Here is a 26,883-nt window from a genome sequence, read left to right as displayed (position 1 = left end):
TTCATTCATCTTCCGAGCCGCTTGATCCTCACTATGGTCGCGGGGGGCGCTGGAGCCTATCCCAGCTGTCTTCGGGCAGTAGGCGGGGGACACCCTGAATCGGTTGCCAGCCAATCGCAGGGCACACAGAGACGAACAACCATTCGCACTCACACTCACACCTAGGGACAATTTAGAGTGTTCAATCAGCCTGCCACGCATGTTTTTGGAATGTGGGAGGAAACCGGAGCACCCGGAGAAAACCCACGCAAACATGCAAACTCCACACAGGGAGGCCCAGCTGGAATCGAACCCGGTACCTCCGCACTGTGAAGCCGAGGTGCTAACCACTGGACTACCGAGCCGCCCTAAGTTGATCTTTTTTTTCTTTTTTTTTTTAAATGACCTGACAGGGCTAGCCGTGTACCAGCTAAATAAATGTCAGCCATTAACTTCACACAATCTGAACCGCCAATAAAGTTGACCAAAAACAGGCCCAATGACAGTCAATTCAAGGCAATAAAGAGTGGACAGCAATGCAATTCTTTGGCATGCGGCTGAGAAAGGTAAAAGTTTCATTTTATTCCATACCAATCGTTTTCTTTGTTGACAAACAGTGATAAACATTGGGCAATGTTTCCACCTCTCCTGTTAAGGTTCGGTGTCCTTATGCGAGGATGCCAAAAAAACTGAACCAAATTCTTCCAAAACAGAGCTTTGGGGATTATCAAGCTGCTCCAAGTGATTTATTTCGTCATTTATGGTGTGACTGAGTTCTTAAATAACGTATGCATTGTGTTTCTCAACTGATTGTCTATCTCCAGCTGCGCCGCCTTTAAATGTCCAGTGAAATAATCGCCCAAATGTTGTCCCATTGAAACAAACAGTTGAATCATGCTCGCTTTGTCCAGACTGTGTGCGGCATCCAGCATCTCCATAACCAGAGATGAGGGTTGATTGGTAATTCTTTATCGTCATAGTCAAGAAGTCATTAACTCTGTTCCCAACAGTTGGCCCTGTGTCTGCAGTGTTACATTATACTGTTGTCTTTGTCAGGCGCACATACTGTGTCGTCTGTATATATGTATTATAACTCAGGGTTAAAATCTACCTCTGAGCGTGCGACATTGCCTGTTGAGGATGAACAACATTGCTTATTTGCCGAGGGAAATAAAATTGTTCAGTAGTGAAACCATGTCGCGGTTTTGATGACTTATATGCAACTGTATCATTTTGGAGAGCAAAATTAGAATGGGTTAGAGCATTTATCCACCTGCTGTAGCATATTGCAATAGTATGTTTATTCTTAGACCACGTCTTCATAACCGATGACCGCCTATGTAATATCTCAATGAAAATCTTATCGTTTTCTCCGGTCTGACTTTCTTTTCCACACGCTTCTTCTTCATTCTCTGTGTTATTTTTGGATTTTTTTCCCCAAAGGGATCATGATGCGTTATCATGACATGATATACTGGTGCCTGACATCTCTGCACTTCACATTTTCTGGATTTTTGGGCTAGTACAACAGTGGTTGAGATTATTCCATGCTAACACACGCAACAGGCATAAATACAGAATTAACAAGAACACCTTATAACTTTATAAAAGAACATTTTATAAAGTGTCTCATAGCACAAAGTGTTTATTTTTTCCCCCCTAAAGGATTACAGGTCTGAATGGTATGCTTAATACCTTTTGTTAAATTCCAGTCTCTGCTATTTGTATGACAATGTTGTAATAATAGGAAAAATGTATTGATACCTTACAGGAGCTAAAACAAAGTACGGGGAATACACAAGGCTGAATGAAACGGGTAGTGATGCAGGTAGACTGTTGCAAATGAATGTGTTACTCTATTCATCCACTTTCCAATCTGCTTATGAGCAGCTGCTGCTTGTGAGTTCAGAAAATGGATGAATGGATGGATGGATGGATGGTGTTCCCTCACGTGTGTATGTGGAACAAGACTAATAATTAACAAATAATAAACACAGGGGACACCATTTGTAGAGAAAGACACACTGCAAACAACTGTACATTATAGAACATACAAGAAACGGGTTTGCATTCGTGCCTAGTAGAGTGACGTCACGAACGAGCCATGTCATGTTTAGACCACATGAAAATTAAAGGAGAGAGAGAGATTCAAGATGGAAATCCAGTCACTATTTTTGAAGCTTGTGTCGGCTAAAGAAAAATGTTGAGGTATGTTGTACACTCTGTGCTGTTGACAAAGTGTTATCGATCTTAAAAAAACTGCCAGTACATCAAACACAAACACACACACACACACACACACACACAAGCAGCAGCACATTCAAGCATAGATACAAAAACATCTCCACTGAGCTGTGTGACTGTAGAATTCATATGGAGTCATTAAAAAATACTTGCATATGTAAAGACAAAAAAAATTGTCCTTATTTTTAATTGAGAGAGGCACATCACTATTAAAAAAATGTACTTCCAATATAAGTATTGGCAAAAACCTATTGCCAATTTTACATGAAGCGGGCTTGTCAGTTCAACCTAGCTACTGAAGTAACTTGTAATATAAAACATTGTTATTTTTAGAATCAAGTAATCGGTAGTGTAACAAAGTCACTTTTAAAGTCAAGTAATCCATCCATCCATTTTCCGAACCGCTTAATCCTCACTCGGGTCGCAGGGGGTACTGGAGCCTATCCCCGATGTCTTCGGGCAGTAGGCGGGGGACACCCTGAATCGGTTACCAGCCAATTGCAGGGCACACAGAGACGAACAACCATCCACGCTCACGTTCACACCAAGGGACAATTTTTAGAGCGTTCAATCAGCCTGCCATGCATGTATTTGGAATGTGGGAGGAAAACGCAGTACCCGGAGAAAATCCACGCAGGCCTGTGGAGAACATGTAAACTCCGCACAGGGAGGCTGTTCAAGTCCGGAGCTGGAATTGAACCCGGTACCTCTGCACTGTGAAGTTGATGTGCTAACCACTGCACTACCGGACCACCAGTCAAGTAATCAGTAAAGATATTTTTTCAAGGTAACTGTGGCAACGCTATGTACTTTTTTCCAAATTAGCAATCCAGACATTTCATACAGTGTCATAGAGCATAAACGGTGTATATTATTTCCAAATGATTATAGGTCCAAACAGTACATCTTTTATTAAATTCCAGTGCCTCTTACTTGTATTTTGGTCTCTGCAGCGTCCACTGGTTGATTTCAGTTCTCTTATCCTCTTTTCCTGCCTGTCCCTTGTTTCTAAAAAGAGCCTTGGTGCTCCAGTCCAAATAAATTAGAGTCAATGTCATACACCCTTGGATCCGTTTAAACAGCTGCCTTGCAGCCATGTCACCTCAAAGTGAATGAACAACAGACCAATCAACACCAGCCCTCGTTAATTATTGGAAAAATAAAATCTCATTGGATCTTGTAAAACAGCACTGAGGATGGACATGCATTGCTGGAGGTCAGTTTGCCAGCCAGATGCTCTTAACAATTACCACTCTGTAATTGGAAAAAAATATATTTCATGACGCCACACCTGTTTACGTTTGACCAACTTATTCTACTGTCCTGTGGAGATAGCATTTCTCATTTGTAAATGTTGTCCTTTCTTCTCACAACTCAAAGATGGACGGAAAACTAGGAAAGAGATGGACAATCGTTTGATGGTGATTCATGTTGACGATTCTGATGAGTGTGTGCAATTGATTTTTAAATAATTGAAACTTGGAAAATGCTGACCTGGCTTGCGACTGACTGTAATGTAATGTCATTTGTAATCTGCTGATACATATGACACTAATATGCAACAGGAGCGACAGTTCTTATGGAAGTCTTGACCCTCAATTGCATGATACACAATGATTTAAAATCAATGGAGTGGAATTAAATATGCTAGCCATAGTGAGCACAATGGTGTATTTAAAAATATTTTTTTAATGGTGCTTCAAATCTTAACATGGTTCAAAATGTCTTACATATCCTTTGTTTTTAACAAATTCACATTTTTTTTCCTCATAAATTGGACGTCATTGAAATTTTTTCAGTTTTATTTCAGTTATACATGGCAGGGTGAGAATAGTTTGGGATTATTTTCATTTTGACTTGTTTAATTTTTGTCTGACTGAATGACATTTTGTATGATATTAATTGACAAAGGGGAACACAAAGTACATGTTTGCTATACTTCAAGTTAATTTTAGTTAGTATTTATGAAAGTAACAAGTAGTTTCAGTTAGTTTTCATTTTGTTAAAAGCATTAATGTTTATTTCGTTAGTATCCACTGACTAAAATAAACTTGATGCATGTGTGTAGGGTGCAGGGCAATGTTACAAACTAAAAAATGCTCAGTTGTCTTGTCGAACTCTACTGCGGGGTTATGAAATGTTGAATCAATTTTGGGTTATTTTGAATCTTGGTGAAAATCCCCTCGATCCAATTTGTCATATTTTATCGACTCAATCACGGGTTTAAGAAATGTTGATCCATTATGGGTTATTTATATCCATCCATTGTATGTCATGACGCCGTCCATCAATATGAGACCACACACACAGTTTGAGGTCCGGGCTCCATGAGCACAAAAATCAAAGAAATTATCCAATTGAGAAGGGGAAAATGAATGGATTTCTGCACAACAAATGTGACTCACATTGTCTGTGCTGCTTTTCTCTTCCGTGGATCGTGTAGAACTGCAGTGTGAATTTCACAGCTCTGGCAAGTCTTCATCTGAATCTTAATTCAGTGTCATTCTCATCACCTGTTTTTCACCGGACCTGTCAAAGCTGATATGAATTCATTATCTACTCTTCCTGTGCTTTGGTGGATTTAATTTCACGCCTATTACAGCCATATGTTTCAATTTCGGTTCGCTCGTTTAACTGCATGAGAGAATAAAAATATGAAACAGTTATCACAATGATGTAGTGCAGTTCAACTCAGGTGAGCGATATTCTTTGGACAGAGGTGGCAAACTCATTTTTGTCGCGGGCCAGATTTTAGTTACCGTTTCACTTGGAGGACCGTTATGACTGAAACCATATTACATGAAACATAAACATAAACATGTCAAGAATAACTGTTGATTCAACGATTGTTTAAGTTACTATCATGAGGGGTTTCGTAACAAGGAAATGCTTAGAATATATCTCTTATTTATTCCATATGAGAATTGAAAATGTTCGTCCACATTTTAGAAAGGATCTTGTATGTTAACATTTTTGAGCTACTTTCGTGGGCCACATCATTTGATCTACCAGTCGATCAGGATCAACGTAATGGGCACCCCTGGTTTACAATTATTTCAATGTTATTAAATATGAGTTGTTTCTTCTAGGTCGAAAAAAATCAATCTTTGGTGGTCTTTGTATATTCGCAAACACGGAACACATGTTTAAGAGCGCAGCAGTGCAATGTGGGCGTTTATGAAACTGTGTGCCGAAGCAGCCTTCGCTCAGGGCCTGTCTCCATTGAAAAGAAGGCCGGATTTGATGTTTGGGTTCGAGGTCTGTGTGGATTTTGGACATGACATGCGTCATGTGGCCGACAAAAGTGGCCTTCGTAGGAACCCAGCCTTGTGAATTTGGACACACATACGCACTCCCTTTGCTCAGTCCCAGTCATTCTCCTGAATGGTAGTTTAACAAATCCTTGTGTACCACACAAGAGCATGCCCCAAAGGCCAATAAGCCAGGGGAAACAAATGCTTGATCAAATTACTGCATCCTGCGTTCAAACATAATTTGCAAAAAATAAGAAGTAAGGACTGTGAGGCATGACACCTATTTCCACACTTGCTTTTTGTTGTGGATTGCTTTTTAATCACTTAATCATACACTGCTTTGGAGGAATGAAGCATAGCACCCTCATGATGTTTATATTGAACCCACTACCTTGCCATTCTGTATTAGTTGCAATACATTCATAATTGAATGTGTTTATCACCCTTGACATCTGGTACAAGCTGACCACACTTGACCACTTTGTAAGAAGGAGCCCTGTAATACCTATTATTTGAGATCCCAAATCCCAAAGGTGCTGTTTGTAAGATGTGAATGAAAAGAACAGAAAAGATCTTCCTTTTTTACAGCTATTCTACACAAAATGCTTCTCTGCTGTTTGGTGGCTAAAATAAAGCTTTGGGTATCTATATATTAATATATATCAATATATATCGATATCTATCTATCTTTCACAGCAGACGCTGCACCGATCCGCCTGTCGATCTCCCGCTCCCTCCTGCCCCCACTCGTGAACAAGACCCCAAGATACTTGAACTCCTCCACTTGGGCCAAGATCTCCTCCCCGACCCGGAGGGGGCACTCCACCTTTTTCCGACTGAGGACCATGGTTTCAGATTTGGAGGCTCTGATCTTCATCCCACTCGGCTGCGAAACGCTCCAGTGAGAGTTGGAGAGCCCTGTTCGGACGTTGTATCGGTCTGTCGTGGTGAAGAAGGAGCTGAGCCAAAGGGCGAAGCTCTCAATTTACCGGTTGATCTACGTTCCAACCCTTATCTATGATCACGAGCTATGGGTCATGACCGAAAGAACGAGATCCCGGTTACAAGTAGCCGAAATGAGTTTTCTCCGCAGGGTGTCCGGGCTCTCCCTTAGAGATAAGGTGAGAAGCTCGGTCATCCGGGAGGAGCTCAGAGTCGAGCCGCTTCTCCACCACATCAAGAGGAGCCAGATGAGGTGGCTTGGGCATCTGATTCGGATGCCTCCTGAGTGCCTCCCTGGTGAGGGGTTCCGGGCATGTCCCACCGGGAGGAGACCCAGAGGAAGACCTAGGACACGCTGGAGAGACTATGTTACCCAGCTGGCCTGGGAACGTCTTGGGATCCCCCGGGGAGAGCTGGAAGAAGTAGCTAGGGAGAGGGAGGTCTGGGCTTCACAGCTAAAGCTGTTGCCCCCGCGACCCAGCCCCAGATAAGCGGTAGATGATGGGTGGATGGATGGATGGAAATTATATATATATATATATATATATATAATTTCTCGTCTCACCCCCCCCCCCCCCCTCGGGTGGTGTCCGTCCCTCATTCAGCTCGGGTCCTCTACCAGAGGCCAGGAAGCTTGAGGGTTCTGCGCAGTATCCTTGCTGTTCCCAGTACTGCACATTTCTGGACTGAGATGTCCGATGTTGTTCCCGGGATCTGTTGCAACCACTCATCTAGTTTGGGGGTCACTGCCCCGAGTGCTCCGACCACCACAGGCACGACTGTCACCTTTACCTTCCAGGCTCTCTCCAGCTCCTCTCTGAGCCCTTGGTATTTCTCGAGTTTCTCGTGTTGCTTCTTTCTAATGTTTCCATCACTTGGGACCGCTACATCCACTACAACGGCTTTCCTCTGCCCTTTATCTATGATCACGATATCTGGTTGGTTCGCCATTACCATCTTGTCAGTCTGGATCTGGAAGTCCCACGGGATCTTCGCTCTGTCATTCTCCACCACCTTCGGAGGCGTTTCCCATTTTGACCTTGGGGTTTCCAGTCCATACTCCGCACAGATGTTTCGGTAGACTATGCCAGCCACCTGGTTATGGCGTTCCATGTAGGCTTTCCCTGCCAGCATCTTACACCCTGCAGTTATGTGTTGGATCGTCTCAGGTGCCTATTTGCACAACCTACACCTTGGGTCTTGTCTAGTGTGGTATATCTGGATACATACATACACACACATATATACATATATATATATATATATATATATATATAATGCACTTAGCCCCAAATTCCGCCTCCAACATCCATACATCCATCAATTCTTCCATGATGCATCCATCCATTTTTAATTTTTTTTGTTTAGGTCATGGGCATGCTGGAACCGATCCCAGCTGTCTTCAGGCAAGAGGCAGGGCACACCCTGAATTGGTTGCCAGTCAATCGCAGGGCACACACAGACGAACAACCCTCCACCCTCACACTCACACCAAGAGACAATTTAGAATGTTCCATTGACCTGCCATGCATGTTTTTGGAATGTGGGAGGAAACCCACGCAGGCACAGACGGGGAGAACATCCAACTCCCTACAGGAAGGCCAAAGCCCTGCACCTCTCCACTGTGAGGCAGTCATGATAACCAGTCGACCACCGTGCCACCCTCTCCACCAACATAATGTATTATTTGTTAATGTTATTATTGCACATATCATCATAACGAGAACAAAGAAAAAACAAGATCAATAAATAGAACACAGTATCCATTATAAATTACACATGCTTGAGAAATCCTTGAAGAATGCAAAAAAACAAATCTGTGGAGCCTAAAAATGACAAAATGACAGTCATGACCTTTTGCATTACGTTTTGCCAACGCTGTCCGTTCACTCAACAATTAACTGGAATCATGTGTTGTAAACAAATTTACCTGGACTATTATTTATTTTGATCTCTTTACATTTTCCACAGAACCCAGTCAATTATGTATTATGTGAATGTGGGTCAATGTTGTCTGTCCCATTAGTTTCTCCCTTCCTCCCTCCCCCGTGCCACCCTCTGCAGTCGCATGTTGACCCCCCCCAACCCACTCTACCTTACCTCATCGCTCTACCTGTTACTCTCAGCAGCAAGTTACAGTACTTGACAATGAGGGCTCCCCAGTGCCCACTGCACTAACTCGACTTTGAAATAAGAGGCAGTCCAGAAAACTAGTGTTTTGCTCTGAGTTTAGTTTTCTTTTGTTTTGTTTTTTGCCCCGTCGTACATCTTCACATAAATCGGGCGGTTGCCCGCATTGCCCAAATCAAAAATCGGCAGGGTAAATGGTGAGGAGTTGCAAGTAAATGGCATAGTAGTGACTTAAGGTATACACAAGTTCCTGTTCAAGCAAAACAATACAAGCCTCAATTTCCAGAAACCTACCAGGACCATGCGCTAGCATGAACAACACACAGACAGTTTAAAGTATTTAACAATGCAAAATGTTTCTAATAATGCGTGCGGTTGGTTCTGACCATTGTGGCGGAGAGCCTCAAAGCTCACTGCAACGAGCAGCCAGCAGACGGTACACGAGACTCTAAACAAGTCCTTTCGAAAAAACTGTGGTAAATTACGGATGCATCTGATTGATGAAGGGAGTTCCTTCCATCCAATCATCTGATTGAGAGGCAGGCTACCTTGGCTTAGGACAGATTGGTGTGACGATTCAGGCATCAAAGACAAACTGTCAGCAGTGCCAGCCAACCCCAGAGTACCAGCACACATATATTTGTATGCAGAAGCACATATAGCAAAGAGCAATAAAGATTAAAAGCAAACAATGCATTTTCAGAGCCCTTTTTTGCAATGAATGTACAGCCTGTATTCCTGTACAAGCAATACCGACCGCATCACTCTTGGGGTTTGATTATATTCGTGGTAAAAGCACCAATGGATGATGATCTGTAAACCCCAAAACAAAGACAGAAATAAAGCCTCCATACACTTTCAGCGTAACTTACTGAAGTTGGACTTCAAAGACTCATTCAGGCATTTAGTTTGAGACGGTCTCGTCTCATCTCAGCCACTCATTTTGCACCCGGATGTGTCCCCTTAAAAAAGAAAAGAAAAGCTCAATACACGTGACGGACAGTTCGAGTGGTTATAGAAACCTTGACTTTTTAAAATGGTTTTGCATCGGTATATTTGTCACAGCATTTCAAGCATGTTGGAATTGAAAGTGTTAGATTATGTTGTTTGAACCATTGCTGAACAGAAAAAATGCCTTGATAATTTTTGTTTCTGATATTTTGGAAATGTTAACACTAACAGACAAGTTCTCCTCACTGAATCTCATTTTGTCTCTAGTACCCGGAGTACTACTTCCTTACCTTCCTTTCACAGGTGGCACTTAAAGATGCAAAATTAATGAGGTGTCCCAGAAGCGGAAACCCCAATGTAAAAAGGACAAAATGGATATGCAGCTATGTGTTTTTTACAGGACAGCGGTGACATGCAAACCTTGAGTAAATCATGCCCTTCATCACTATTTTGTGAACTGCTGCAGACCACATCACTTGATAAATGTGAAACAGCACTGGGTGATATCATTCACTGACTACCTCTATTGATTGTCACTTAAGGGCCAATTCTCAGAACAATCCTCTTAATACAACTCCCCACATGGCTCAGTTGTCATTTTGTCATTTTCATGACGCGTCACATCACTCTTGCGTTGACATGACTCTATGATACTTTCCAGAGACCAATAACCTATTCCCATCCCACCCTGATTGTTTAGTTGTTTCCCAGTGTCCCTGCACGGGCCAAGCGGTAGAAAATGAAAGCGCGTTGATTCTTTTCGTGACCATTCTGACGGTTGCTTTCTCTCGAACGTCACAACGCTGCGAAGAAGATTGGTATTATCTTCGATCAACAGATCACTAAATTTGTACAATCTGGTCTGGATCTCATTTGCAACTGGTGGGTTGGGACTTGGGAATCAACTTCCTTGCGTTATCATTTCGCAACTCCTTGTTACAAACGATACCAATGTACTATTCCCCCCCCACCCCTCAAAAAAAGTTGTGTGGGGTTATTTTTTTCTCCTTGCCACGGTAAACATGGAGGCCACATGGCAGGCTCATGGCTGGCCCCATGACACTTCATTCTGTTTCTTTTTGTAGTGTAAATTGTTTCATTGTATTGTCAATAATTTCTGCAGCCTCAGTAACACGCTCTCTTGACTTTTGTGGCTTTATTTTCCTCATTGCGCTTGGAACGTCAACATACTCATCTTGTTAGAACAGCGCCACCAAGTGAAGCGAGTAAAAAGTACAATGCAGACAAGCACAAGCTTAATGCTGATTTGTGTTTAAATCACTAGTAAATCGCTCAAAATTAACGTTGGTTTAGACATCGGATATGCCCGACTTCGGTGATAGCGGGGAAGCTGGGAATCATCGCTGCAATCAGAAGTCGGATGTCTGTCAGGTGTTTCTTTGATTTTGACATCCACAACCTCAACATCTACATAAAGAACAGCCGCATGGCTTCCAGAGCTGTTTGAAGCCAGGAGAAAAAAAATGTCCTGTTTTTGTAAACGTGCCACCAATGGATTTCAAAGGCTTGTTGTCTTTGCAATAAATAGTGTGAAAAGTCCATTTGCAGATTCATTTGGGTTATTAGTGGGATCAAGCCTTGAATTAGTCCCTTTCAGTTGCCCAGAATGCCTCAAAAAGCACATTGTACCATATTATTAATTGATGCATGTGAATGTAGTTCATTTTAATATTCAGTTTAAACTTGCAACAGTCATTTTCAAATGTTCATCTTGTACCAGTAGGGACGGTAAAATCTGTTATGAAATAAAAACCTGGCTTGCAGGAAGCTATGAATCACACGCTCCTTCCAGCCTCATTCATTTTGCTCAGTTATGGGCAATTGAATACATTTCAAACAAATGTACAGTATTTTACTAATGAGGTGCAGTACTGAGAATGCACAAGGTCCTTTCAAGTGGTTGTCATCTGACAAGGAAGCATTATTATGATACACGCAAATTATCTGTCCGTTGATCATGTCAATTTTCAGGCCTCAAATCTTCCATCATTCCTACAGACACAATACTGGAGTTGTATTTTCCTCATGATATTTATGATGTTTAAGATACCAAATAAACATAGGAGAAAGAAATACTGGATATTATTCAATCTATGAGTGTTTCCATATACTTAGTAAACACCCCATTCATTTTGTTCTATCCTGTAATCCGTCGGTGTGGTTGTCGTGCAGTTATATTAACTCCACACCAGGAGTTGACATGTGCTTGTAGCTAAAGGCAGGTGATTAGAGGACCTAATAATAGAAAGTGATCACACAAAAGAATGTGAACAGAACGATGATGACTGATGACAATAAACCTAAAATCAATCTGCAGTTTTTCTGAAGTAATAATCGACCACTAAGCTATGCTATGCTTTTTGCCATGTTTGCCATGTTTCATGTCAATTTCCTGGCCATTATACGATAATTCCATATGTGCCCAGATATAAATAAGTCACACTTGCCATTCTTCGTGTTGGAAAGAAAAAAGGCCATGTTCAATTTCATCGCTATCATTTTCACTTTCAGCATTGTGCAATTTGACAATTCGATCAATAGCATATTTTGATGACGATTGACTGATTAAATATTCTGTGTGATGTTTAACCACTTGAATCACAAACCAGACACCACAGATGGATTGTTTTATGAAAGAGATCACTGATTATTTCATAAATGCCTTCTGGTGGAGAGACTACTAAAAGTCTTTGGGTAAAAAGCAGGCTCTAAAAAATAAGAACATCGTACAAACGATGTCTGCCCTATTCATTAATGGCTAATTAGATCAACAAGCAGACATAATTTAACTGAAAATATAACTTCCCATCAGTTAAAAATAAATAAATAAATAAAAATCTAATTTTGTAATTATGTACACCTGTGTCCTAAGTATTAATTAATTTGTGCTGAAACTGCAGCAATGAGCATGCTACACCATTGTTTAGAAATGGTCACTACATGCATGCTCCATTTGCTTCTCTTATTTTCTTTTAATTTGAGGGGAAACACAAATTAATTCTCACTAATCCATGTGTGCCTTCCTAGCTTATTGACCCACATAATCAGTCAGGAGTAAAAATATCATATTCTGTGTTACTACGTTGTCATTTAAATTTTTTGGGGGTCCAAAATAATCTTGTGACATTCTTAACATACTTCAAGCTGAACATCGGTACTTGTACATACATGGACACATAGAGTGGCAAACCTTTAACAAACACCAATGTAATTTGGGTGTGCACACACATTAAAAATACATGTTACAAATTTATTGTGGCACCCCCTCTCCAAAAAAAAAAAAAATTCCGATGTTCCCGGACAGTCGGACACTAACGTGCCAGTACCCAAATGTGGCCAAGTGTTGCAACGGTCCCTTATAGTTGCTTGTAGCTCAAGTTATCTATATTTTTGAATGCTATTTGTTTGGGAATTTGGGGGTTTACTGCCTTGTACTGAAAAGTGTGCAATAAGCCCAAAAAATGAACAAATATTCTTCTTTACCAGTCTCCATGAAAAATGGATGCGAGAAAGCAGTGCAGGAGATAAAATGATTCGATCAGCTGAAGAAAACTCATGGTTGATATAATAAACCGTAAATCCAAATGTGAAAACACAACATAATTCCTTGTTCAATGTTCCTGTTTCAGGTACATGGCCATCATCCACCCGTTGCAGCAGCGCATGTCATCCACAGAGACCAAGGTCGTGGTAGGAGTGATCTGGGTCTTGGCTCTGCTCTTGGCCTTCCCACAGTACTACTACTCCAACGTAGACCAGCTTCCCGGCCGTGTGGTGTGCTACATTGACTGGCCTGAATACACAATATGTGACTTCAAAAAAATGTGAGTCTATCAAACAGCTATTCAAAGAGTCAACATTCATACGAATTAGCAGCTGTGAGAGTAAACGGTTGTTATTCGGAGCAAATCAGCAAATGTAGGATTGAAGCTTTTTGTGCCTCCTAGTTAATAATCGGAAGGCACATTGGATTTGTGTTGAGATTGAGAGTGAAATACGCAGATTGGCAGAGAAAATCAAATTTTAGATATGAGGGAAGCTTTTGTCAGCATTCATTTTCCATTGATTAATGCATCTAGTGTTGTTTTTATTTTCGACAAATGGTGGGGCACTCTCTGATTCAATGACATTTCAAGTGTCAATGATTTAAATCAAACTGACATAAAAGTGAGTGTTTAGTTATTATTAAATCTAAAAACAGGTAAAAAAAATACAACCAACCACATGAAGCCAAAAATATCAACAAAAGTCTGAATGCGTCTAGTTGCATCTTATTTTTTAACTGTGAGACAAGTAGTGTGTGTCTCTACAAACCAGAACTACATCTCGGACTGGTCACAAAGCAATTAAAAAACATAACCAACATCAATAAAGAACTAAAATATGTTTTGCAAAAGAGCAATGAATGTAGTTTGTTTATATTTCCATAATTTATCTACTGTGTATGAAGAGGTGGGTTGTAACACCATTCTCCACCATTTGACATTATTTAGTCCAACAAAATCAGATTCATCCTTACTGGGCAAATATGTTCAGATAAGAAAAAGATAAAACCTTTATGTGTCTCACAATGGAGAAATTCCCAAAACACACAATTAATTTGTAGGCATGGGTAAATAAGCGTACGTTTTAACATGGACTGGAAAGCAGTCACGCTTGGGGCTGACTTCATACTCCCAACATATAAGTTATTGTTCAATAAATTTTTTCGGCCCAAATAGCTAAGATTGTACTTTAAACAATAAGGGAAACTTGACCTGCACCTGGACTTCAGTCTTTGGGTGGGTGCAAAGAATGCTCTCTCCGAATGACAAACATAACCATGGTTATATTTTTCCACTTTGTCAGACTCATTTTCATGCATACATTGAAAATGGACAAAGTAAGCAAATGGCACTCCACCCTTTTCCGACTGAGGGCCATGGTCTCAGATTTGGAGGTACCGATTTTCATCCCAACTGCTTCACACTCTGCTGTGAACCACTATAGTGAGAGTTGGAGATTATGGCTTGAAGACGCCATCAGTTCAGCATCATCTGCAAAAGGTAGAGATGCAATATGAGGCCACCAAAGCGGACACCCTCAACGCCCGTCATGATTCTGTTTGTGACCAACAGCTGTCTGTGACTGTAGGGCTCTCACTGCAGCTGCACACCTGTTGGTCGTTAGGTAATTGGCCGTTTGTTTGCTACTGTTATGTGTGTCCGCCATCTCGTTGTCATGTTTCTGTTATTGATAGTTATTTCCTTCAGTCTTGGATTTGGTTTGCTACTTTGGATTCGTTTTGTTTTCAGGATTTTGTTTAGGATTTAGTTTTCTGTGTTTTTATCAATACAACTCGTCAAGTTCACCCTGCTCCTCCCTCCTGCCTGCTTTTTGGGGTCCACCACCACCTTGCAACGCGACAACGCCTCAGCCATGCCGAGTAATTTTGTCCAAAAAGGTTATAAACAGAGTCCGTGACAGCATTGGCGCAGAGTTCAACCCTCACTAGAAACGAATCCGACTTACTGCTGGCAATGTAGACCAAACTCAGACCTTTTTGGTACATGGACCGAACAGCCTGTATTTGGGGCTCAAGTACGCCATATTCCCAAAGCACACCCCACAGAAATCCCCAAGGGAAAAGGTCAAACAGTTTCTCCAAGAGCACAAAACACCCGTAGACTGGTTGGGTGAACCTTTATGTCCCCATTTTTTTCTTCTTCTTCTCCTTCTATTGTCATTATTATTATTATTATAAGCGGAGAGATAGTGGCGGGTAACATGTCGTCTTACTCTGCTACGTTTCACTTAGTGTTCATACATTCTACATTGGCGAAAATATGTGAATGAGAAAAACTTATTGATAATTAGGAATCGGGCTCTATTGAAACATTGTGTGTGTACAGAGAACCAAGCCCAAACTGTTCATGCAATTTTTTGCTCGTGTGTGGCCACTTTGCTTGTCAACCTGGCTGTGGCAGGTTGGGTCCTTGCATGGGGTTTGGCCTCTCAACGCATCAACAGCTAATTAGTCAATCAGCTGTATTCCATCGTTATTGCGATTCACAGATAAATGGCAATTTAGATTCTTCAATGAACTTTATGTGCATGGTTGTGGATGTGAAAGGACACTGACACAAACACAGCATGAATATGCAAACTCCAAACAGGAAGACCATGACTGAGATTCAAACGCCGTAGTTCAAAATACGGACCACGAGTCGACCATACGTAACGTTTTTACTAAAAATATCGTCATTGAAAGCACTACATATAATTTCTATCCTTTGTTGTTCTGGCTTTCAGTCTAGCTTTTTATACATTCATTCTCCTCAGGCAACACAGTTCTGCTTTTCACACCTATGTTAGCTCATCGTGTGAACCTTCCTTCAAATCTCCCTTTCATCAAGCGGTTGAAGATGTCTCAAGGTCTGGCTGCAAACAATAAGTTGTGGTCTGTTTGTGTAGCACCCACACAGAAAATGACATGTGTGAAATGTCTAATGCAAAGTCAGTAAAGCACTTCTAATGGCTGCGAGGGCCTCTCAAACTGTGGACGCGTACCTACTTTGTCTCGATGTGCTGTGTAAGGTCATCTATAAAGTCGGTGGGTTAATGGAAAAGATGAGCACCAAACAACAACCTCTGGTGCTCTGGTGCTCATTTGAGAATCCCCAAAATTGTTATTTGCACCCCTAATTAATAATTATAATTCAGATTAATGAATGATATGGTTGTTGCCAAAATTATGAAGAATTATCGTACACAATGCACCCATTCTGTCATCATTCTGGCCATACACTGCTAGGCCAATGGCGAGTGCCTTTGATTATCATGGCACAGCTATTTTGGTCTGCCTCTTGTGATCTCGACAGTCAGTGTGCAGCTAAGAGCAGTTTGGGTCTTGCTGGCCAGGATGGTGTTCATTCCGTAGCCGACGAGGGTGCGCTGTGGGTGACTGCTTTTGACAAAGAGCAAGCACCCACGTAGACACATTGAATGGACACCTCACCAAGCACAAATATTTGATAAGGGATGAATCTTCGTCCAAATTAGCTGATCATGTCATGTGCAGATAAACTCTGGATGAAGCTGATTATTATGTAAATCAGCCCCATTGTTATGTAACAGTGTGGTCAAAGGGCAGGTCTCGCTGATAAGCACATTTTCAGAAACAGCCAGGTTATAAAAGAATGATGTGATTGTGTAATTTCACACTTGAGCAGGTATTCCAGAGGACTAAACATTTGTACTAATGAAAATGTCATTTTTTTTCAAAATATCACCACTTCAATGAAGACTAATTGGCAGTGCCATCAGGCAACGTACTGGAAATAAAGGCACGGTAAGGTGTAACAGAGCAGTGCCTCAAAAGAAAAACATGTGAGCCTTGGACCTGTGTCAGTCCTAATCTCAGTTTCAGCAGATGATTGCATTCTTACTTGGCTTCTGTGTACTACTGAATGAGTTTAATTAAGGAAAAAAATGTGAAGCGATCTAATCATGATCAAATGGTCTTCTTTCACGCATTTTATTACGAACTATATTTATATGGAGAAATTGAGCAATTTGTAGAAAAGGAAGGCGATGGCTGAAACACAGAGCTGGGAAGTTGCTACCAGCAGAGATGTGATAAAAGCAGCACTGCTTTGCACATCATTACATGGGTGTGTGTTCTCTAATATTAGTACTTGTGTGATAGTGCTCAGGCTGATGTAGCTACCTCCGTATATTGCCTGGTGACGGTAGTGGGATTAGAGAAATACAAGTGAAAGGAAATGCAAAGGTTATGGGGGCGGCAGAACCGGTGAATAAATCACTTACAAGCTTGCTGCATTCTATTTTTCAATGACAACCTACTGAAGTTCATCAATCAACAGCATGTGTGCACGCATGATGAACATCAACATTTGCACAATAATACATTTCCCCAAGCTTCTGTTTCAACATTGCTCATGATGAAAAGATAGGATGTAATTGGTGCGCTAACGTGAGGAATGACAGATTTATTCGTTTTATCTTTCCTGCAAAAGACACACATGGTGGGGCTTGGATAGTTCACCAAGTTTGACAAAAGACCAGTTGGCTCTATTTGTGGCAACATGTGGACATATGATATCTGGAGTAAAGGTCACTTGATAAACCCCAACTGTCAGCAGTAATGTTAAAGATTGTAACTAAATTATTCTGTAAACCTGTTGAATCTCAAAAATGTGATTTTTCAAAGAGGTTACCTTTCTGATGCTTATTGTTTATTGCTAAGTGAACAGGAACAGGCAAAACAGATGATGTACACTATATGGGACAAGGAATAATACGTTCAAGGGTTGTTGGAATTGTTTACCAGGGCCTCAAGCACAGGTGGCCCCTGGCCTTTTGTATGTGTCCCACGTCTCCTGTCTTCAGTGTCTATTAGCACTGATTTCACTTGTCACTCATGGGCATTTAGGCTCCTTGTGACAGGATATGGTAGGCTCCGTATTTGGTTTTAACCATCATTCATAGCCAGCCACTCTCAACGTAACTATATATGTCCATATACAGTGCTGTTTAAAATAATAGCAGTGCAATGTGACGGTGGTGCATCCCGTGTAGCGGGATGTACCACGGGACCATAACTGAAGTGGCTGATCTCAAGAAGTCCCATCAGTGGCTAGAGAGGGCTGGCCTGAAGGACAGCACAGAGGCATTCATCCTGGCTGCTCAGGAGCAGGCCCTGAGCACCAGAGCCATTGAGGCCCAGATAAACCACACCTAACAAGACCCAATGTGTAGGTTGTGCGGAGAGGCACCTGAGACGATCCAACACATAACTGCAGGGTGTAAGATTCTGGCAGGGAAAGCCTAAATGGAACGCCATAACCAGGTAGCTGGCATAGTCTACCGAAAAACCTGTGCGGAGTATGGACTGGAAACCCCAAGGTCAAAATGGGAAACACCTTTGAAGGTGGTGGAGAATGACAGAGCGAAGATCCTGTGGGACTTCCAGATCCAGACTGACAAAATGGTAATGGCGAACCAACCAGATATCATAATCATAGATAAAGGGCAGAGGAAAGCCGTTGTAGTGGATGTAGCGGTCCCAAGTGATGGAAACATCAGAAAGAAGGAAAACGAGAAACTCGAGAAATACCAAGGGCTCAGAGAGGAGCTGTAGAGAGCCTGGAAGGTAAAGGTGACAGTCGTGCCTGTGGTGGTCGGAGCACTTGGGGCAGTGACCCCCAAACTAGATGAGTGGTTGCAAAAGATCCCGGGAACAACATCGGACATCTCAGTCCAGAAATGTGCAGTGCTGGGAACAGCAAGGATACTGCGCAGAACCCTCACGCTTCCTGGCCTCTGTTAGAGGACCCGAGCTGAATGAGGGACACCACCCTAGGGTGAGATGAGGAGTTTTCTCCTCGCTCCGGACTGGGGGGGGGGGGGGGGGGGGCTGTGCATGCCGCCGACTCCGCCCTCCTCCGCCCTCGTGTTTACTCGGCCCGTGGTGTTCATCAAATAGTTCGCTGATTTTTTTCGATACATCAGTGGATGCTATTTTCTTAACATTCCGGTGCAAGCATGCAACTGTAACACGGAAAACGCGGTTTAAACTGTCGTCGCAGATCGCGGCCGCCGCCGTGTTTCAATGTTGTTGACAGACGACAGGGCAAATGACACACGCGCTCAACTTGAATATCGCGAGAGTTTGCACTGATGAAAACCCTCTCCACAAAAATGTAGAGGGTTGTTTGAAAAATATGCCGACCGTAATTTTTTTTTTTTCGACGTAGAAATTCTCGGTTGGTCGGGGTACCGGAAACACACTAGTTTTTTTTCTATGCCTTATAAATGTGGCCTCAGTAAGGAAAATCTTTTTTGCTCAGCGGGACTACACAGCATTGGAAGGCAATACCATTTTCCTTAAAGTGGAACACAAAGGGAGCAGGTACAATAAAAACAGCCGAGGCAGTGGAACAATGTGGGACTCAGAGCAAGCAAAGCTAACAGAAAAAAATGATGTCAGCTAAGTAGGATGTGTGTCACGGTTGATCTGTTTGGGCCAATAGGTGGCTCTTTATGGCTCCTCCCACACCTGTTGGTCATCATATCATGAGTAGGTATTCTGTTAAAAGGACTCCCGGGCGACCGCTCAGTGTCGGGTCATCGTTTCTGTCACTGTTTTCAGCTGATGCTACTGCCGTGGATTTTTATTGAGTTTTGTCACATCATGCTTCCGTCGGTTTTTGTTTGTTACTTTGAATTCTTGTTTTCAGGAATTTGTTGGTTCTGGATTTAGTTTTGTCAGTGTTTTGTTAATACAATTTGTCAAGTTCACCTTGGTCCTCCCTCATGCCTGCTTTTTGGGGGTCTCTAGCACCGTTTGTGACAATGTGAACCATTCAAGGGCGCTACCCCTGACACCCACCTGATGCTGCAAACAAGCTAACAGAAGACTGTGATCCACCATATAAAATGCTGCAATTAAATCCAACAAAACCAGACACGCATAATCTCCAGTGTCATATGCCAGGAAGATGTCATTAAAAACTCATAACAGGGCTGACTCTGTGCCATTCATCATCTTAAAACCTAACCGGAAGACCTCCATGACGTCGTGTTCATCCAAGAAAGATTTTAACTGCATATGCACCACTTTTTTTCAAGAATTTTGAAAGGACAGACAGAAAAAGGCAGCTTGGAAAGGGTCTGGGAAATTGAACTGCACTAAATGACAGACGGCTATTAATAATGGCCAAGACCGATTTACCAATACTTGGGAGAACCTCAAGAAATATGGAGGAACAGGGGAACCAGATGCCATATTCTGGCATACCACATCCTCTGAAAACATCATGGAATTTAACAACTTTGGAATTTAACACCATTGAACATGGGACCCAGACAGTGGGGTCAATTGTCGTGTTTGAAACAAGAGTCATAGCTGTAGAAACCATATCAATGAAAAACTGCAGGAATCGATTGCACATTTCAGGGTAGAGGTGAGCAAATAGGCAGAGGCATTTAAAGTACAAAATACTTTTACATATGACACACTTAGCCTGATTCAGGTTTGATAAATAATCTCTTCTGACCTCTAACTGATCTGGTAGTTACACCAGCAGTCTTTCCAGGTTTGACAAGAGACCTACAGATTGTCTTTCTTCCACCTAGATTTCACATTAAACTAAGGCTCAGGTCTAGGTTTTGACTGCAGTGTTTAACGGAGACATCTGACAGGTTGGGGTCGGATAGCAGACCGAATGGCGTGGGGATCCCACAAATGCAGAGTCAGATAAATGGCGATGACAAAAAGGTTTACTAAGGAAAAGCGAGGGACCGACAAAGTATTCAACAAAAGGTGCCGGCAAAACAGGGAGCTAGAGAAATCGGAACGAGAACACAAAGTGCTTGCCAATTGCAAGGATAGAATAATTTTCGAGAACATAAAACAAATAGAGGTTAGTCTAATAAACAAAACCAAGAGTGATACCAAGACTAAACAAATACTCACAAACCCGAAAGACTATGACGAGGTGGGCGACTAGAAGCATGAGCGAGACAAAAAGAACATGGGCAAAGCGGTGAACAAGAGCAATCGTCCGACGAAGGAGACAGGTGGTTGGTGTCTTAAGTAGGCACCACAGATTGCCTAATCCAGCACAGGTGCACCGCTGGAAGGTGACGCCCCACACTCCAGCTGGTGCTGAAACACTCAAACAAAACAGGGACAAAGCAAACTATGACAACATCGAATCAAGTATAGCACGGCGGGATGAGTGGAACTAATAGGTGAGTTCATCTGTGTTTAAAGAGGAAATCCAAAGCACATTAAAGGCATCAGTGGGGCAGTTGCGCTCCGTAGCGGCAGATTTAACAGCAGCAAAAAAAGACAACATCAAACAAAGATGTCATGTGATCGGAAATCACAATGTCCAAGACTTTCAAGTTTGACACCGATAGACAATAGGTAAGAACTTGGTATAAAAGTATCTTTGTTTATGTGTCAGGCTAGTCACATATAGCACAAAATTAAAGGAATCAAGACTGTGGAAGAGGAGATGATCATGCTTGAGCCTGATTTTCGAGAAAAGAAGATCATTCAAAATTTTCATTTTATTTAGGAGGACGGTAAATGATGGCGCAGAGCAGAGGGACAAGATGAAAGTTGTTTCAAAGCTGGTGATTATTGTGGTGAATATACACTGTTTGGATTTTAAATTGTTTTCAAAAATATTCACCGTTCCTCCGCCACAGCCTGAAGGCGTATCTTGCTTTTTTTGTTCCCCTGCGATTAAAAAATTCCATTCAAAAGCTGCACAGTGTGGCATTTTAACAGCTTTTCGCTGATGCTAGTTGTAGTTTGCAGTTGTTTTGTTTTTTGTTCGGCAGATGGCAGCAATGTGGGAAGCAACTATAATACGTCACCATCCCCGAATGCATTGTACTGTACTTGCAAAAACATGGCAACGTATATGCAAATAAAATGTCGACGAAAGTTATTAATTTCGAAAATCTTATATGATACAAACAAACAACAAGTTCTACAGAGCAAACGGGTCATGACAGTCAGGGTTCCTTTTGAATACATTTCAACTCTTTTTTTTCTGCAATGAGGAATGTGCTGATATTGAATAAAACCACTTGAAAGGAGATATAAAATGGAATCACGGAATATTCTGAGACAGGCTGTTGTGACCAATAATTGAACCGCCTCCCAACCTCAAAACTTGAGAGGTCTAATTGTAATATACTGCTACAAACCCGCTCCAATTAGCAATCCTCTGAGATGAGGGTAAAATTGACTATTATTAACTGCTATTTGTAACTACCAATGTACCCATTTTAAAAACATGCTTCTGGGTTCTTACTGATAGTGTCGCTAATAATTTCTAAATTGGGTTAGTAACATTGGGTTAGTGACATAAGTATTCAAGCTGCTATTGTACTTAGAGTTGTAAACCTATGAGCACAACTGGATGTCAATCGTCAATTTTTCAAGGGCCTGACACATGTATTGAACAGTAGCCTTTGTAACTTCTTGAGGTCAGCAGTAGAAAGGAAATTGGGGCTATGCATGTCTACTTTGGAGGTTATTAATAGGGCCTGTTTTTGATATCCAACACTGTGACCTCAAATAACCGTGTGTGTGTGTGTGTGTGTGTGTGTGTGTGTGTGTGTGTGTGTGTGTGTGCGTGCGTGTGTGTGTGTGTGTGTGTGTGCATGTGTGTGTGTGTATGTGTGCGTGCACGCATTTCCATGTGCACTTTTGTGTGAGTGTTTGTGTATTTGCGAATGTACGTGTGTGTGCGTGTGTGTGTGTGTGTATGTGTGCGCGCGCGCGTATGCAAATATTGACTTATTTTGAATTTGATGCCTGCAACAGATTCCAAAAAAGCTGGGACAGGGACATGTTTACAACTGTGTTATGTCACCCATCCTCTAAACAACACTTAATAACTAAGTGTTTCAGAACTGAACCAATTGTTGAAGCTCAGGAGGTGGAATGATTTCACATTCTTGCTTGACACATATCTTCATCTGTGTGTAAAAAGCTCCTCTTTGAATCCCAAAATGTGTAAAGTTTGTACAAATTGTACAGTACCTCGATGGTCAGCTACTAAAACGTCACTTCTGGTAACCCTTGTGGTGGCTAGAGTAACTACACCCACACGACCTGATGCTTGCAATTGGTTCTGAAACCTGCTCAGAATGGGTAATTGCAGCCTATTTCTTCATCAAAAAAGTAATGTGTATGTTTTACAAAACACATTAGAAATGAGAATATGAATTTGAACAGACTCTGAAAAATCTTTGGAATTTGACCTTTAAATGACTTGTCTTTTCCATGTAGTCAATTGAATATAGCTTGAAATGGATCTGCAAATCATTGTATTCTATTTTTATTTAAGTTTTACACACAACATCCCAACTTCAATGGACTTGGTTTTGTAGTTTGTGAGCTGGTTTGTACCAGGAGAGTTTACCTCAAGACTCTCTGAACTTCCATTTTGATGCATGTGTAATAGTTGATAATTATTTTTGAGGAGTAGAGCATGCCAGCCTTAGCAACATGTTTGACAAGGTACTGTACGTTGATTGGCCCGCTGGTTCAAAAATGTTCGATTCTAAACACAAACATAACCAGATCTCACTGAGTTGCGAATGCTTGTGAACAGAGCAGCTTTTAGGTTTCGTCAGGCCTTGTCTCAAACATGTTCGCAAACGGTTTTACTTCTCGGAAACAGTTTTTCTTGACGCATGGAACATGTTGAAATTCCTTTGTGAATCAATTTTCTCGCACACAATGGCACATGTTGTAAATATGAACTGAAATGTTGTACTTGGTGGTCTACGAGAGCAAATTAACTGCCACCACATATACATAAGATAATATAAGATATCCTTTATTCGTCCCACACTGGGGAAATTTACAGCCTCCAGCAGCAAGAATGTATGTAGAAAGAAGAAAGTAGACAGAGAAAAAAAAACAACAAACATCTTTCAATTAAATACAATATGAACACAAATGGATAAATCGCAGTACTATTTACAATTTTCCTTCACATCATTTAATTATTATTATTATGTCGGTATCTCTCCTTCTTGCAGCGCGGGTGTAACAGTCTCTGGCTGAAGGAGCAACCAAGTGCTGTCAGGGCGGGCTGGAGGGGGTGGGAGGGACTGGCCATCATAGCTCATAGCATACATGGCCATGACCACAGTGTTATATGAGTATTTTTATTTTCGTCAAGATTCAAGTGGTGAATGACCCTGAAGAATGAACTCATACACAAGTCTGAAGGGACTATTGAGCATGTTTGTGCACTTTAGCACACAAGACCAAATGGTCCCTTGTTGAATCACTGCCTTGACTTGCTTCAAAATGGTTGACCCGTGACACCCTCGTACGGCTGAGTGATAGCCATTATTCTTGGTTTAAACATCTACCAAGTCAAAAGAAATAGACCTAAAAAATGAATCAGTGTCATGTTTTAGAAAGACGGTGTATGCAAAAAGAGCACATACGGTATACTGTGCAGTGCATAGACACGCTGACTCATAGCTTGAGCAACTTGTGTGATTTGATTCCCATTAAACTGGTCTTTCTGCAAAATCTAGGAGGCAGGAGAAGCATAGTTTTATTTATCCTCGCTTTTTTTTTTATCAGTGACCTCAACAACAACTCAATTATGGAAAATGATCGCAACCACAAAATATTTAAACGGCAATACATGCATTCTGAATATACGCTTCAATTTTTCTCCACACTGACTACCATTTAGCGTTAAAAATGGACTGACTGGTGAGTAGCTGTGGCACCCAAAGCTGACTGGAGGTTTGTTCATATTCCAAAACATAATGCACTTGTTGCCAAACATTGGAAGCATGCTTTTATGTTTGGATGAGAGACAACGCAGCAGCCCCACAGTGTGCAATTTTTCAGTGGCTGTGTGGTATGCGCTGACCAAGGTATTATTGATTCGGCTTGCGTGACAGTAAGGCCACATAGTGCAACTTTTCTGTCGTAAAGCCTCATCCATCAGTCAAAGTAGGGTCTGTAGGGGCCCCCTCCACCCCTGAAGGAGTTGCCTGCCATTCTCTTTGTACAAGGTCTTCAGTCAATCTTGCTTCAAAATAGATGACAGTCTTGGTATTTATAGAAATTGTGTTTGTTTTTTTGGTGCAGTATGACCTGTTGGACTAACATCACAAATACCGTATTGCCCGAATATAAGACGACCCCCTCTTTTTCAAGACTCAAGTTTGAAAAAAGACTTTTTGAACACCAAATTAATTTTTATACAGAAAATAATTACAGAATATCTGAAACAAATCGGGCGGCCCGGTAGCAAAGTGGTTAGCACGTCGGCTTCACAGTGCAGAGGTACCGGGTTCGATTCCAGCTCCGGCCTCCCTGTGTGGAGTTTGCATGTTCTCCCCGGGCCTGCGTGGGTTTTCTCCGGGTGCTCCGGTTTCCTCCCACATTCCAAAAATATGCATGGCAGGCTGATTGAACACTCTAAATTGTCCCTAGGTGTGAGTGTGAGTGTGAGTGTGAATGGTTGTTCGTCTCTGTGTGCCCTGCGATTGGCTGGCAACCGATTCAGGGTGTCCCCCGCCTACTGCCCGGAGACAGCTGGGATAGGCTCCAGCAACCCCCGCGACCCTAGTGAGGATCAAGCGGTTAGGAAGATGAATGAATGAATGAATGAATGATTATAATAATATATTTGAGAGAAAAAAAGTTAATCAATGATTTCAATCATTTAAATATGTAAACTAAAGTGCAATCACATTCGTAAGTGAATGGCGTCTGTTTTTTTAAATTTAAACATGTCACATCATAACTTCTCAGCTGCCGGTTAGCCTGGCCCATCTTCGACCCACTTTTCTCCAGATTGTCGCGATGTTTCTTTCTTTTCTTTCTTAACGCTATTTTTTTTCTTCTTTGTGCTCCCGCTATTTTTATTTTTATTCTTCGTGACAGGGGTTGGCTTTGGCCTCAGGAGTCAAGTTCAGCATTCGCTTCAGTGATATCTGGCGCCATCTAGTGTAGTGAATGGGTATAATGTTTAGACCCTGAATATAAGACAGCCCCTACTTTTTCGGTCTTATTTCAATGCAAAAAATATATATTTGGGCCAATACGGTAATAATAATTTAGTGGAAACCCCAATTATCAATTTTTTTTATAGTAACATAAAATAGTAATACAGCCCACACTTTGGCTGGCTCAGTCACCGGGGACAGAAAGAGTCATGGAAGAAGACTTGGAACAGGTCAAGAAATACCCGTCATGTTGACATTACGCACATTAAAAGTGAATGCGCCACCTTTGTTTCTTTGTTTATCTGGATGAGAACCCGGAACTACATACACATGTATTTTTTTTTTAAAAAAAACGTTCCTCACGAAAAAAGTTTGCAATGTATCACAGTCATTGCGATCTAACTTTGTTTTTCATTTACCAGCGATTCTTCATTTCTTAGTCAGAGAGCTTCTTTGATGGCTACATTCATGTCACAGTTTGAACAATACATTATTTAATATAGTGAGCCGCAACAGGTTTTGGACCATATTATCGGTACAAATCCCCTCTTAACACACCTTACAAGGATAATCTTATAAGAACATCTTATAAGACATAAGATTGCCGGGGGTTTGGTCAGGAAGGGGCAAAATTGGGCCAAAAACAAACCCATTGCCTTTGTGTGTAGCCGACCTAAGACAAAGACAAGAGTGATATTTTTAATAGTGGTGGGATTTTATTAAAATAATCTAGCTCTCTCGATCCGATGATGGCAGTTCTTTGTGCTTTCGGTCCTCCTCGTGCCTGTGCACGGAATGGCTCTTCAGACAAATCCTCGATTTGCAAACAACTACAGTGGGGGCA

At 41.6% G+C, this 26,883-nt stretch overlaps 1 protein-coding gene across 1 annotated transcript in view; it reads left to right on the top strand.

Moving 5' to 3' along the window:
- Positions 1-26,883, top strand: part of tacr1a (tachykinin receptor 1a) — a 49,484-nt gene that overhangs the window by 8,379 nt on the left and 14,222 nt on the right. The window contains exon 2 of the mRNA XM_052068284.1: positions 13,151-13,345. Within this exon, the coding sequence (XP_051924244.1) occupies positions 13,151-13,345 (195 nt within the window). The remainder of the gene's footprint in view (positions 1-13,150; positions 13,346-26,883) is intronic.

The sequence above is a fragment of the Hippocampus zosterae genome, chromosome 6 (genome assembly GCF_025434085.1).
Source record: "Hippocampus zosterae strain Florida chromosome 6, ASM2543408v3, whole genome shotgun sequence".
Classification (NCBI taxonomy): domain Eukaryota; kingdom Metazoa; phylum Chordata; class Actinopteri; order Syngnathiformes; family Syngnathidae; genus Hippocampus; species Hippocampus zosterae.
Note: the sequence above shows the minus strand (reverse complement) of the source record. Positions and strands in the feature narration are given on the sequence as shown.